The sequence below is a fragment of the Carya illinoinensis genome, chromosome 16, assembly GCF_018687715.1.
Source record: "Carya illinoinensis cultivar Pawnee chromosome 16, C.illinoinensisPawnee_v1, whole genome shotgun sequence".
In the NCBI taxonomy this organism is placed as follows: Eukaryota; Viridiplantae; Streptophyta; class Magnoliopsida; order Fagales; family Juglandaceae; genus Carya; species Carya illinoinensis.
Window position 1 is genome coordinate 19,075,452 of NC_056767.1, and position 14,319 is coordinate 19,089,770.

At 35.4% G+C, this 14,319-nt stretch overlaps 1 protein-coding gene across 2 annotated transcripts; it reads right to left on the bottom strand.

The window, feature by feature from the left end:
- Positions 1-389: 389 nt before the first annotated feature.
- On the bottom strand, positions 390-4,525 carry LOC122299040 (kinase-interacting family protein). Of its 2 annotated transcripts, XM_043108876.1 has the most exons (3): positions 4,302-4,525; positions 3,411-3,591; positions 390-1,465 (listed from the first exon to the last, which is right to left on the bottom strand). In XM_043108876.1, the coding sequence occupies exons 1-3, from the start codon at positions 4,323-4,325 to the stop codon at positions 528-530; spliced, it is 1,143 nt and encodes a 380-aa protein (XP_042964810.1). In that variant the 5' UTR covers positions 4,326-4,525; the 3' UTR covers positions 390-527. The 2 variants fall into 2 exon arrangements, with proteins under 2 accessions (XP_042964810.1, XP_042964811.1); XM_043108877.1 differs by lacking the exons at positions 3,411-3,591; positions 4,302-4,525 and adding an exon at positions 1,640-2,280.
- Between the last annotated feature and the right edge of the window lie 9,794 nt (positions 4,526-14,319).

A 14,319-nucleotide genomic window follows, 5' to 3' on the forward strand; every position in this document is an offset into this window, starting at 1 on the left:
AAGCACATTAATTTGCGAGATTATCTTTATATAATTCTTTTGTGAATAAAGTATTTCTCTTTTTAAATTCACCACCTGTTTAAAGCAAGAGAGACGCCCCAAAGTTAGATTGCGAATCTCATATATGGAGTTTAAGGAGTTTGATATGTAAGCTTAAGACATGGTTAAACTTCTCTTTTATTGTTTTTTTCCTTTTTCTCTCATTGATTTCACAAAAGATTCGACTCAGATGTTGCAAAAGCTCAATGCCTTTAAATCAATAAATCCATAAAGTACAGGGAATTTTTACTCTGTCGTTTCTTCCTTGATTCCTTTTGGTTTTCTTTTTTGTTCCTTTTTCTTTTGCTATTTCTTCATAATTCATTCGTTACTGGTAAAAATACACGACATTTTATCAATACATCATTAATATTGAGAGATTAGATTGACTATCAAATGTTCCAGAAAAACCTAATAAAAAAGAAAGTTCCAGGGGATGCTACGCTATATCATAACACCATGTAATAGTTTGACCCAAATACACATTGTCAAGTACAACTTAAGTCGAGCCCACAAAAAAACAAGTCCATGTTCTTGAACCTTTTCCACCATCCATGACCTTTCTTCCCACGGATACTACCCTTCTTCAATCTCAGATTGGGCTGCTTCTCCCTTTTAGAGCAATCATCCACGACATCATCCTCAACAACATTCTTTTTTCCTGTGCATTCTTTAACACGTTGGTCTCTCTGTACAAGCTGCTCATAGTACTCCTTGTTCCTCTTCTCCAACCCATAAATCTGTGCCTGAAGATCCTCTATTCTACGATTGAGCATGAAAACCCTATGACCTTCCCTCATCTTCAGCACACATCTTGCCAACTCGCTAGCCTTCCTCTTCATGAGTGTAGATTCTGACGCCAACCCTTTGTTCTCATCCACCAATGCATGCACCCTATACCGTAACCTTGCATTCTCATTCAGTAGTATTAGCCTCTCTGACTCTAGCACTTCAAGCAAGCTCTTCTGCAAATCTATCTTCCTTGAGGACTCACTACTGCGCTGCTCTATAACGCCCATCTCATGCTGTAATATGTCATACTCAACGTTCTTGATCACGAGATCTGCAACAATGGCATCACCTACCGATGTGCCATATCCATCAAGCATTATCTGAGGAGGTTGTTGGTAAGACAGGGAGCTCTCGGCATCCGAATCAAACACGTTGGTCATGCCATCTTCTTCTTCAAGATCAGACTTATCAAAATCCACAGCTGAGATTCGGGACGAATTACTTCGATGAGATTTGGCCAATGTTTGAATGTAACGATCAGATAAGGTGATGTAGCCATTGTAGAGGTCTTGGAGTAGGGCAATTAGCTGAGGCCGTTTCTGATAGTAAGATTCAGCACGCTCCCGAAAGGTGTCACCGGTGTTGTCTTCTACAACCGTCTTCATTGTCAATGTCATCATCCTAGCATCCAAATCTATCATACCATACGAAAATTCAAAAATTTAATTACAATGCAGTCAACAACAAAAAATAATATTTAGGCATAAATTCCGAAAATGGACAAAAAAAAAAAAAAAGGTTATCAGCGTAAACTAAATGAACAAACATGTTGGAACAAGGAACATGCGGACTCAGACACATGACTCACTTGATTGGTTCTCAAAAAGTCATTTCATCTTCCCACCAGCATTGAAGCTGTCTGAGCTTGGGTCATGAACAGAAGGGGACTGAAGGGGAGAGACATGTGCCGTTTGTACTTAAATTTTGACATAATCCCATTTTTGTATATAGCTAAATGTACTAATTCCGAGGGTGCCCTTGCAGGAATCTCTTTATCTGCATATATATATTTATATAAATATATATATAGTAGAAAGCCCTATGGAATTGCCAAAAACAACCAAATTTAACTTAACCCATTTATTTTATGGACCATGTAACAAAAAAGGCTCTTATCTGCATCTCCTAAAAAAGTACAGACCCTATCTCCTACTTTTTTATTTTTTTGAGATCCGACATCTTTCAAATCTCATTTGGGAAACCATGGACAGCAAGCACCGACGAAATTATAAATGTGTGAGAAAACGAAAGATCTTACTACATAATCTTTTGTATACAACATGGCAAAAACAACAGAGACAGGTCTGTTCGCGAAGTTTGAAAAAAAATTTGAATTTAATTGTTTGTTTCGATTGGAACATGGAATGGGACATCTATCTACGGCTACGCCAGAGTTGTTCTCAGGGTAAGGTCAACATCATGGTCCCATGTGCTACTCTGTGTACGCTCCAAGTTTTAGGAAAAAAAAATACATTAAAATATTAGTTCATATATATTTTTACAGTTTTAGTATGAGAATGAAAGAGAAGATAGGACCCAAGTTCAATTTATAATATAATTTAAATCCCATTAAAATTAAAATAATATTAAGTAAATTCTTAAAGAAGTAAAGGATGACAAAATGTAGGAAATTTGAAAGAAAATTATACAAATACAATTTTTTTTTATAATTTTTTACATAATTATGTTTTAAACTAAGAATATTCTTATAAAATAATTTGTAAAAAGAAAATTTATTTAGAAATCTTATTAATAAAATACCTAATAAATCACTGATTTTTCACATTGTTTTATAAAAATATTATGAATTTAAAATATAAGAAATTAACAACCGTATCACTCATTTTACATCGTTTTCCGATGTGTTGGCTCGATCATTACTCTTTCGAAATACCACGCAAAAAAAAAAGGATAAGGACACGAGTAAAGAGGATGTGGTAGGAAAAGACTCACGAGGAACTGAACATTGACAACGACGAAACACGAAAGAACAGAAAGGTCGCCGTTGCGAATACCAACCAAAAATAATTCAATAGTACACTGCATTGTATAATTTTATTTATTTATTTATTCTGGGTTTGGCCTTGGGATTGCTTTCTTTATGCGTCAAGAGTTTGAAATTTAAACACACAGAGGAAGTATACACTGCCACATACGCTAAAGTCTTCAAGATGTATATGTATTCTATGACAGTACTTTTTCAACTTGGCTTTTTCAAATTCAAACTTGTTTCCCAAAGTGTCCCATTTGAATCAATAAGAAAATTGTTGTGGTTTAAGCCAGACATTCGCTGTCCTGAGCTGACAAACAACACAAACAGCAACAATAATTCTTAAAACATTGTCACAAGACATTATATTTATACAACATATATTGTTGTTGTTCAAGTTCGATTCAGTTAATTGGTTTATTGTAAAGCATTAGATATTAGTAGCCCATGTCAATGAAGATTCAGATAAAAAAAAAAAGATGGGACATGGGAATACCCTTATCCTGAAATCAAATACATTGGAAGCAAGGAATCAGCACAGGCACAAACAAGTTAAGACATACTTGTTAGGTGGAGTTAGGATGTGTACCGGAAAGGGTGGACAGAAGCCAGGATGGCTTTGAGCGACTTTCCCTGAAACTGCTTCTTCCTCTTGGTGTAGGATTTGCCTCATTTTGATCATCAGAAGTTGAAAAAGATGAAGCTATTTTCTCTGTTGTCATGTCTCCCTCCCACAACCCCATTATTATTGAATTCACCCACCTCTCAACCTGCACATACGAAGGTTCAATAAATACAGATAATAATTTTATGGGGCCGCAGCCTTGTATTTTACGCAAGATTGTTACTTTCTTTGGTACTGTCAAACTCGCTTAAATCTTCTGCATATTTTCTTGCTAGTTAAGTGCCTGACATTGCATTTAACAGGGAGACCATACGACATATAGTTCGCGGTCTCGTAATGGAAGTAGAAAAGAAGATAGGAAACATGAAAAGCGCGCATCTCGAGGAACAATAAATAACCAAATAATCGAGGAGCCCACAAGCAATCAAATCCCATGTAGTAAAGTGAACATTCAATGTGTTGGAATGGTAATGAGTAATGACCCAAAACCACCCGCATGTATGGATCGCCTTCAAACCCCTTTTTTTCATGTTTTTCTGCTTCATTAGCAAATCACAAAACATTGGAGAAGGGGGAAAATGAGAGCTTTTCGATGTCCTCCAATTTGTTACTTTTGAAAAATAAACGAACCCAAGTCGCAAAGAGATGGCTAGTGTTTGAAAACTAAGACGAGGAGTATCAGAAGAGAGAATCATGCAAATATAAGATATCTTTTCGAAAACTTGTTTAAGCAACCAGACAAAGAGATATTCCAAACAAAAACTTGCCAAGAAGTCCTACGCAGACACAGAATATCGTCGGAGAAGACAAGGGTAAACGGCTGAGGTTGAGAAAGACACAGAGAGAGGGACTTACAGGAGAGGAGAGGGCAGATAGCATGCACGCGAATGGCTGGTGAAGGTGACGAGAGAAACGTATTTGAAAAGTAAGCCTGCAGAAAATCTTGCGAGAATAAGGTAGAGAACTGAGAAAGGAAGGTGCTGGGGAAAGAGATACAGTAATCTGTATAGGGTTGCAGTACGTATCATGGAAGCAGGGGGAGATCGTTCCAAATCCGCCTCACAATTTATTTTGTGATTTGACCACTCGAAAACGGACACCCCCTTTTATGTTTTTTTCATCTTTTTCAATTGTGTCAGTATGGTTTTTTTTCCTGATTTCGTATTGTATTTAATTTTCAAATCTGCTCATTTAATGCTTAAGGTTAAAAGTTGATGAGGTTAAATAAAATATTAATTTTTAATATTATTATTATTTAAAATTTTTAAAAAGAATTAAATTAATATTTAAAAAATTAAAATGATTTATTATTATAATTTATATAAAAAAATTTATAATAATAAAATAAAATTAGATAAATTAAAATAATACATCGTGCTCTATAACTTTTAAAACTTTGACTTTTCAATACCTACTACTACTTTCCCTCGCACATCCATCATATCCCATTCCATATCTTAAAATTTATTTATTTTAAGATTACAACGCTCCATTTTTTTAAAAAGATAATGTCTGATAAATTTTTTATACAAATTTTATATTTAGTTAATTTTTTCAACAGTTGTACTACTTTACAACTTAAATATTATTTTTATTTTTTAAATACTAATTACTAAGAATTTATTTTGCAACCAATTGCTTTCAAATAATTTTAGATATTTCATTCTTAAATATAAAATAATTTTTAATTTAAAATCTTCAATTTTTTTATTTAATCATTATAATTTTTCTAAACTCTTAAACAAAACACAAAAACAATCATACTTTTTTTAAATTTTAAAATAATACTAATAAAAAATTATATTCAAACAATTTTTTAATTTTATACTATTTTTTATTTTATAAAATTGAATAAATCATCTTAACTCAAATTATTTCACTATAATTAACAGATATACTGCGATATTCCAAGTATTCAAATGAGTCCAAAAATCTCAAAAGTCTAAGCTTGATAGTCCATTTGTTATACAAATCCAAATTGATACGAGATATTTAGGTTCAGATTCTACATTTATTATATTGAAATACTACTTTGAAGGTGAATTTTTACAAATATGGAAGAAAAAGTTTAGTATCTTCCTTGGACTAAGGGCATTATTAGTTATTTTCCCTCAAATCATATATTTATACTCATTTTTGTCTTATTAGTAAATATTTAGTTTTAAATTTTGGAAGTGATTCTGATTTTAATTTTGGCTAAAACTTTAGTAAAATTCTTGTCTATTTATGTATTTATTTCTCATACAATAATTTAGATTTTTTCATTTTTAAAAAATCATTATAATGATTACAAATTTTACTATTAATCAATATTATTCAGAGTTTTATCTATGTTTTGGGCGAATCTCTTATCTTCTTTATTTTGATCATTTGTTTAAACTAGTTTACAGAAAAATCTCTATTATGTTCATCATCAATTGGCATTAGAGTTTAAGCATCTTTCTTGAATTAATATCTCGTCAGTTTTTATGGTTGGTGGTCATCGCGAGTAGGTTCCGAACGAAGAAGTCCAACATTGTGATTGTAGTGTTCAAGAACTAATGATTGAAGATTTGCAGAAACAGGTTGCAAAGTTATCCCAGCATCTAACGGCGCAGGATATCGGTGATCATGAAATGAAAGATCACGATTCCAATTCTAGTCTTGAGAACTCGTCTCACAATCATGCTCTATTTTGATAACACCGTGATTGAGAGGAGCATTATGGGATCTTAATTTTAAAGTGATTTACCAGAATTTCATAATACTCTTCAAACTGAAGGTTTTGTTGATTTATTGTATGAGGTTGAATGGATTTACTACTATAAGGAATAAGAGTTTGAGGATGAATATTATTCCATAGGGCGGAACTCTATACCAATCTACGATATTTATCATGAGGAAGATAACGTAATAGATGAGGTAACTATTTTAATTGAAAACATAGAAAATTTGGAAAAAGAAAATGGTATTGAAGTTTTGAAGTTTGAAGATCATGAAACAAGTTTTAAGACAATTAATTATGTTGATTTTTTTGAAGTTGAGGATTTTTTTCGAATTCTCCTATGCAAAATATATATATTTTTATTTGAGATGTGGGAAATACACTTAATTTTGAAATATAAGATGTTTGATATTATTTTACTTTGATATGATCAAATCAATTTTAATTTTTTTATGATCATCGAAACGATACAATAAAACGAAAAAAAGTTTAGTCTAATTGGATATCCAAAAGATCGAGGCAAAAAAATTTAGATTTCGAGGACAAATTTTATCCAACCTGGGGAGAATGATGCAAATTCAAATTGATATGGGGTATCTACGTCCAGATTCTACATTGATTGAATTTGTACAAATATGGAAGGAAAAGCTTAGAGCCGATTTGGTTACCAGATACATATAAGATGTTTTCATCTCATTTATACCATACACTGATTTTTCCTATCCAAACACACTATATTTCATCTCTAAATTTTAAAAATATTCACTTAAATAAACAATAATGAACAGTGAAATCTGGCAGTGAATAGTTTATGAATAGTATAAAAATAGTACAAACTGACATAAACAGTGCGTGAACAGTGACATAAACAATACGTAAATGGTACACAATTCGGTTGAAAATTAAAGATGTGGGACCACACCTTTTTCAAATCTCAAAAATTAAAAACTATATGATTTCATTTCATCTCACTATCCAAACACATTTTTTTTTTTACAAATTATTTCACCTTACCTTAACTCAAAAATTTTAGTACTATTCAAAATATCTTATCTCATCTCATTTGAACTATGTATCCAAACTGAGCTTAATATTTTCCTTGGAATAAGGGCATTATTAGTTATTTTCCCTCAAATCATATATTTATGCTCATTTTTGTCTTATTAGTAAATATTTGGTTTCAAGTTTTGGAAATGATTCTAATTTCGGTTTTGGCCAAAGTTTTGGTAGAATTTTTGTTTATTTATGTATTTATTTCTAATACAATAATTTAGATTTTTTATTTTTAAAAAATATCATAATTTCAAATTTTACAACTATTTAAGTCCGGCTTGTGGGTTTTATAAAGTGATTTTGAATTTTACTATTAATTAATATTATTCAAAAATTTCTCTGTGTTTTGAATGAATCTATTGTCTTCTTGTTTTGATCATTTGTTGAAACTTGCCTTCAGAATTAATATAAATTCTGGTCGGCATCAATTTGGGAACACAATCGTTCTCAAAAGTTCTTAGACTATTTCATCACTATTCATAAACTGTTCACTATTATTCTCACTACTATTAACAGATTATCTAATATACTCTTAGGTTTTATTTGGATGTTGAGATGAGATGAGAAATCTGTAAATAGTAATGAGATAATTTGTCAATAATAGTGAATAATTTGAGTTAAGATGATTTATGAGATTTTGACAAACGAGAAAGAAAAAAAGTTATTTTTATTTTGAAAATTGAAAAAATTGAATTATTTTTTATGTTTTGTTTAGAAGTTTGGAAAATTTGTAATGATTAGATAAAAAAAAGTTAAAAATTAATTTGTAATTGATAAGTACTTGTTTTTTAGGGAATATGGAATGAAATGAGATGAGAGTTTTGTAAATAGTAATAAGATAACTTGTAAATAGTAATAAGATGATTTATGAATAGTAGTGAGATAGTTTGAGTTAAGTATTTATTAGATTTTGAAAAATGAGAGAGTGAGAACGTTGAATAAAAAATATTATAAAGTTAAAATAATAATTTTTTAATATTATTTTTGTTTTAAGATTTGAAAAAATTGAATTATTTTTTATTTTTTATTTGAAAATTGAGAAAGTTATAATGATTAGCTTGAAAATGTTCTAATGATTAGTTTAAAAGTATTTGTATTTGAATGATATTTGAGAATGGAATGAGGTAGGATGAGATGAGCTAAGATAGATTTTTTTTTTTTCCAAACATCACCTTATGGTGTTTGGGTTGAGATTAGGACTGGTTTTCGACTCTGACAGAGTCGAAGAAGTGCTTTTCGATTGGAACTTTGACCTCCGATTGGAATTTCGATTTTGTAATGGGCCCAATTGGCCCATTGGGCCAATTTTGAACCCTAAAATAAAAATAATAAAAATAATGTAATACATCATTCAAGAACTCCTATACAATAGTTCAAAACATTGATAATAGTAAAAACAATCAATTTATAACAATTGGCCCATAAGGAAAAACATATTGAACAATCTATAAAAGTAAAAAATATCTGCAACATTGTAATTGGTCATCGGTGGTATTTGAAATTAAGATAAAAAGTCACAATCAATAATAGTAAAAAAAAATTTGATGCAACTTCTTCTTTTTCAACAGTAGAAATATATCATTTGTGAGTTTTCATTTAATTAGAAAAGACTTCAAAATTATTGCTAATTCATCAATTTTTCTAGACTTATTACATATATATATATATATATATATATGTGCTCATGCAGGAGATCGAGAAGATTTATTGCTAATTCATGATCAATTATATTCGTAAGGTTTAGGCCATCCTGAAATGATTTATAATCTCAAGATTTTTCATATTTCCTTTTCAAACATCAATCAAATATAAAATATTTTTTAATTTCAAGTTTTTAACTTTTTTCTCTAATCATTACAATTTTTTTAAATTTAAAAAAAAAATACATCTCTCTACAGTTTCAAAACAATAATAATATTAAAACATTATATCGAAACAATTTTTTAACTTCATATTATTTTTATTCAACTTTTTCTATCTCATTTTTCAAAATTTAATAAAAATATCTTAACTTAGACTATTTTACTAGTATTTACAGAATTATCATCTTATTATTCAAACATGTCATAATTAATCCATTTCCTAATCATTTGCTTGGATTTGTTGCTTAGCACGCAAGTGTTTGGTGAGGAATTCTAGCTTCTTCTTCTTCTTCTTCCTTATTATTATTATTATTTTTTTAGCTTTAGCAGCTCATCTTTTTTTTTTAAAAAAATTTATTTTAATTTATTTTTATTATTATTGGGACCGTCTACAGGGAGCCAATGGGCTCTAGCTTAGGAGAGTAATAGATTGCTGGCAGCCATGAGAGAGCATTGACTCGCTTATGAATCTCTTTCGAAAGAGTTATATTATGATCGCTCTGTGGTCTCCATGGAGAAGCCCCTCGGACAGTGTAACACTACTGTGAGTAAAATATGTGAAATCGTAGAAAGAGGGAAGGAAATCACAATGCTATCTTCGAGGGAAAGCGCCTCCAGAATCAAGAGATGAGAAAATAGGATTTTTGGATAAAATGTTCGATGCCATTTCTGTTCTAGGTATCCCGCATAAGAGGGACTCTATTAAAAGCAGTAACATAGAAGGCCCTCAACACCCAGCCCACGCCGGACTACTTTGGACCATAACCAGACTTAAGCCCACGTGCTAGACAACCCAGTTCATCAGAACACCCGTGTACTTCCTTCTGAACTTAACACCGAACCTCTTCACTTCTTCTTCTCTTTTCTGTCGGCATCAGTCTCCTTTAGGTAGGGTTCCACTTCCATTTTCTGCTGCCACTTTCTTCCACCGTGTGTTCCTCTTGCCTGGCCAGAGTTGTTACACGTCCCCCCTCCCCCCCCCCCCCAAATTCAAAACACCTTGCCCACAAGGTGAGGGAAGTCCTCCTTGAGTTTCGAATAGCCCTCCCATGTCGCGTCGGCCATTGCCTGACCTTGCCACTGGACTAGAAGCTCCGCCCGAGCCTGATTTCCAGCTTTTACCATGCGCCTGTTCAGGATCTGTATGGGCTCTAGCCGAATAAGCCCTTCCTCGTCTACGGGTGGTAGTGTGGGTAGTGCCGTGACCTTGGATCCGAGTTTCCGTTTGAATTGGGAGACATGGAAGGTGGAGTGAATCTGTGAAGTTGATGGAAGGTTAAGCTTGTAAGCCACCTGTCCGATCTTCTTAGTGATACGGAACGGACCAAAGAAACGAGGGGATAGCTTCAGGTTACACCGCTGTTCCACCGTGCTCTGTCTATAGGGCTGTAGCCGCAAGTATACTTCATCTCCCTCACTGAATTGTTGCTCCTTACGCCTGAGATCTGAGTATTTTTTCACTCTATTTTGTGTACTGAGTAGATTTTGTTTGAGCACCTTTGAGATTTGGTCCCGTGTCCTTAGAGTAGTGTCTACGGCTTCATGGTGCGTTGTTCCTGGCACATAATCTAGTAGCCTAGGTGGTGGTTGGTCATAGAGGGCCTCGTAGGGAGTCATCCGTGTGGAGGAGTGCTGAGTGGACTTGTACCACCACTCGGCTAGGGAAATCCATTTCACCCAATCCTTAGGCCTGTCACCACTGAAACATCGAAGATAATTCTCCAAGGTTTTGTTTACCGCCTCCGTTTGACTGTTCGTTTGTGGGTGGTATGCCGTGCTCATAGAGAGTTGAACCCCCTACAAGGAAAAGATTTCTTGCCAAAATTGGCTTGTAAAGGTGCTGTCACGGTCAGAAATAATGGATTGTGGTAGCCCGTAGAGCTTGAAGATTTGTGTAAAAAACAGATTAGCAATATCCCTAGCTGTATAGGGATGCTTGATAGGGACAAAATGGTTGTATTTGGTCAGCCTATCAACCACTACCCACAATGCGTTGAACCCTTGGGAGTTGGGTAACCCTTCTACGAAATCCATGGTTATGTGGGCCCATGGTTTTGTTGGCACTGGTAGTGGCTGTAAGAGCCCACTTGGCAGGGTGTTGTCAACCTTAACCCTTTGACACAAATCACAATTCTGGATAAAAGCTTTGACATCCTTCTTAAGGCCTTCCCAATAGAAATCTCTTCGCGTTCTGTGAATAGTTTTGTCATACCCTGAATGCCCTCCCCAAGGGCTACTATGCAACAATTCTAGCAGTTTATTCTTGAACCCTTCGTGTTTGGGAATGTACAATCTGCCCTTGTACAGCGGGAGGCCCTCCCTCATGGTGTATTTAGGACCTAGCTTGCCTTCTGTGAGTAGTTTAACAAGACTCTGTATTTGTGCATCCCTTCCACAAGTTGACTTTAATTCTTCTAGCCATTGCACATTAGGAAATGAAATGAGCATTAGTTCCACTGTCCCATCCATCTCCTTCCTTGATAGGGCATCGGCGACCCTATTCTCCACCCCTTTTTTGTACTCCACCACAAAGTCATACCTTAGTAGTTTAGTAATCCAGCGTTGTTGCATTGGAGTGCCCACCTTTTGGTCCAAAAGGTGCTTGAGACTCTGCTGGTCAGTACGTACCACAAAAGCTTGCCCAAGTAGATAGTGTCGCCACTTAAGCACATAAGAAACTAGAGCAAATAATTCCTTCTCATAGGTAGACATCATAAGGGCCCTTTCCCTTTAATGCTTGATTGAAAAAAGCTATGAGTTTACCCTGCTGCATTAAGACAACCCCAATGGTATTGCCCGAGACGTCACACTCAATAGTAAACAGTCTTGAGAAATTTGGAAGTGTTAATACCGGTGGTTGGGTGACGGCCTCCTTGAGCTTGTGAAAGGCCAGCCGTGCTTCCTCACTCCACTTGAAGACATCTTTTTTCGTCATTTGGGTTAAGGGGGAGGCAATCCCGCCATATCCCTTTATGAACCGACGGTAGTAACCCGTTAGGCCCAAAAAGCCTCTCAAGCCCTTAAGGGAGTTAGGTAGTGGCCAATCCTTCATGGCCAGTAGCTTATCGGGATCTGCTCGAACTCCTTCCACTGAGATTAGATGACCCAAGTAGCCTACTTCCTTGCATCCAAAGTGGCATTTGGATCTCTTGGCGTACAGCCTATGTTGTCGTAGAATGTCAAGGGTCACTTGGAGGTGCTGGACATGTTCCTCCACTGTTTTGCTGTACACAAGTATATCATAAAAAAAACAAGTATAAACTTCCTCAAGTAGGGCCTAAATACCTCGTTCATGAGGTTTTGGAAAGTGGATGGTGCGTTGGTCAGCCCAAAGGGCATAACTAAGAATTCGTAGTGGCCCTTATGCGTCCTAAATGCTGTCTTGGATATATCTTCTGATTTGACTAAAATCTGGTGATAACCCGACCTCAAATCTAGCTTGAAAAAATTTTTTGCTCCATACAATTCATCCATAAGCTCCTCCACCACAGGAATATGATATATATCCTTGATGGTGGCCTTATTGAGGCCGCGGTAGTCGACACATAGCCTCCATGTGCCATCTGCCTTACGGACCAGCAACACCGGGGATGAGTAGGGATTTTGACTGGGCCGTATAACCCCTGTAGAGAGGAGTTCCTTCACTATTTTTTCGATCTCTTCCTTTTGATAGTATGGGTAACGGTATGGCCTTAGGGAGATGGCTTTGGTTTCGGGTACGAAGTTGATGGCATGGTCATGAGTTCTGGATGGGGGTAGTCCATTAGGTTCGGAAAACACATCAGTAAACTATTGTAACAGTGGCTAAATCACTGCTGGAACTTCCTCTACAGTTGCTGAATTGGTGGCTTTAACTCCTTCCATCACTTGCAATATAATGCCTTTCTTTTCCAATCCATTGGGCCTCTTAAGAGTTCCTTCCTTTATCATTTTAGTCCCTGTCAACCCGTGAATGAACACTGACCTTCCAAGGTACTGAAATTGCATAACCAACTTCTCAAAGTTCCATAAAATTGACCCTAAGTCTCTTAGCCAATTAATTTCCAACACCATGTCGCAGCCCGCTAAGACAATAACATGAACATCCACTGTGAAAACAGTTCCCTGGATTAACACCTCGACCCCATTGCATTTGCCTTCACTAGGGAGCACTTCACCATTTGCCACTCTCACCTTCACCCTCTCATTGATGTCGAGAAAAAGTTTATTTTTACTTATCACTGCTGGGTCCAAAAAACTATGAGTAGACCCTGTGTCCACCAAGATAGTAACCCATTGGTTGCCAATTTTTCCTTTCACACGCATGGTTCTTGGGCCGTGGGACCCGGTGAGCGCATAGAGTGAAATTTCAGGGCTGGTTTGGGCTTCAACACAGTTGGCTGAGTTTGTTTCCTCATTTAGGACATCTTCACCAGACCCTTCCTCACATGCAGCTATTGCTAAATCAACTTCCAACAACACCTCTTCCAATACATACAGCTTAGGCTTTTCGCACTTGTGCCCCGGTTGCCATTTTGAATGACAATAATAACATAGGCCCTTCTCCCTCCTCTCTTGCATTTGCTGTTGATTGATTTTCTGTATGGGGAATGTGGGTTTTGAAAAGGGTTTATTGGCATATGGTGGGTTTTTTGGATGGGACAAGGGTGGTTGGTTGGGGGTTTTGAGGATGCCTTGGCTTGGGGAGTAGTTATGGTTAAATCTAGTTGGGTTTTTCTTGGTGAGGTTGTTTTTCTCTTCTTGTATTCTGGCTAAGCTGTAGGCTGAGGTTAAGTCAGAGGGGTTGAATATTTTCATGGTTAAACGGATGTCATCACTTAGTCCACTAACAAAACAACTTAGCTTGTAGGGATTTGTTAATGTTTTTAATCTGTTAGCTAAGGATTCAAACCTTGCTTTATAGTCCTCTACGGTTCCATTTTGTCTCAATCTTGTCAAGGCCTCCATGAGGTCATCATACACACTAGGACCAAATCTTACTAGTAATGCCTTAGTAAATGTTTCCCAATCTGGAATCTGACCAGATTCTTCCATTCCTTTGAACCAAGTGAGGGTCGTACCCTCCACGTGAAATGACACCAGCTTAAGTTTGTGTTGTGGTAGTGTATTATGAAAAGAAAAAAACTGATGCACCTTGTAAATCCAACTTGTAGGATCCTCTCCGTGAAACACAGGAAAGTCAAGTCTAATGGTGCAAGCTTGGACCTCACCATGTGGCCGATGTGGGTCCACTACTTCATGAGTCTCCACCATG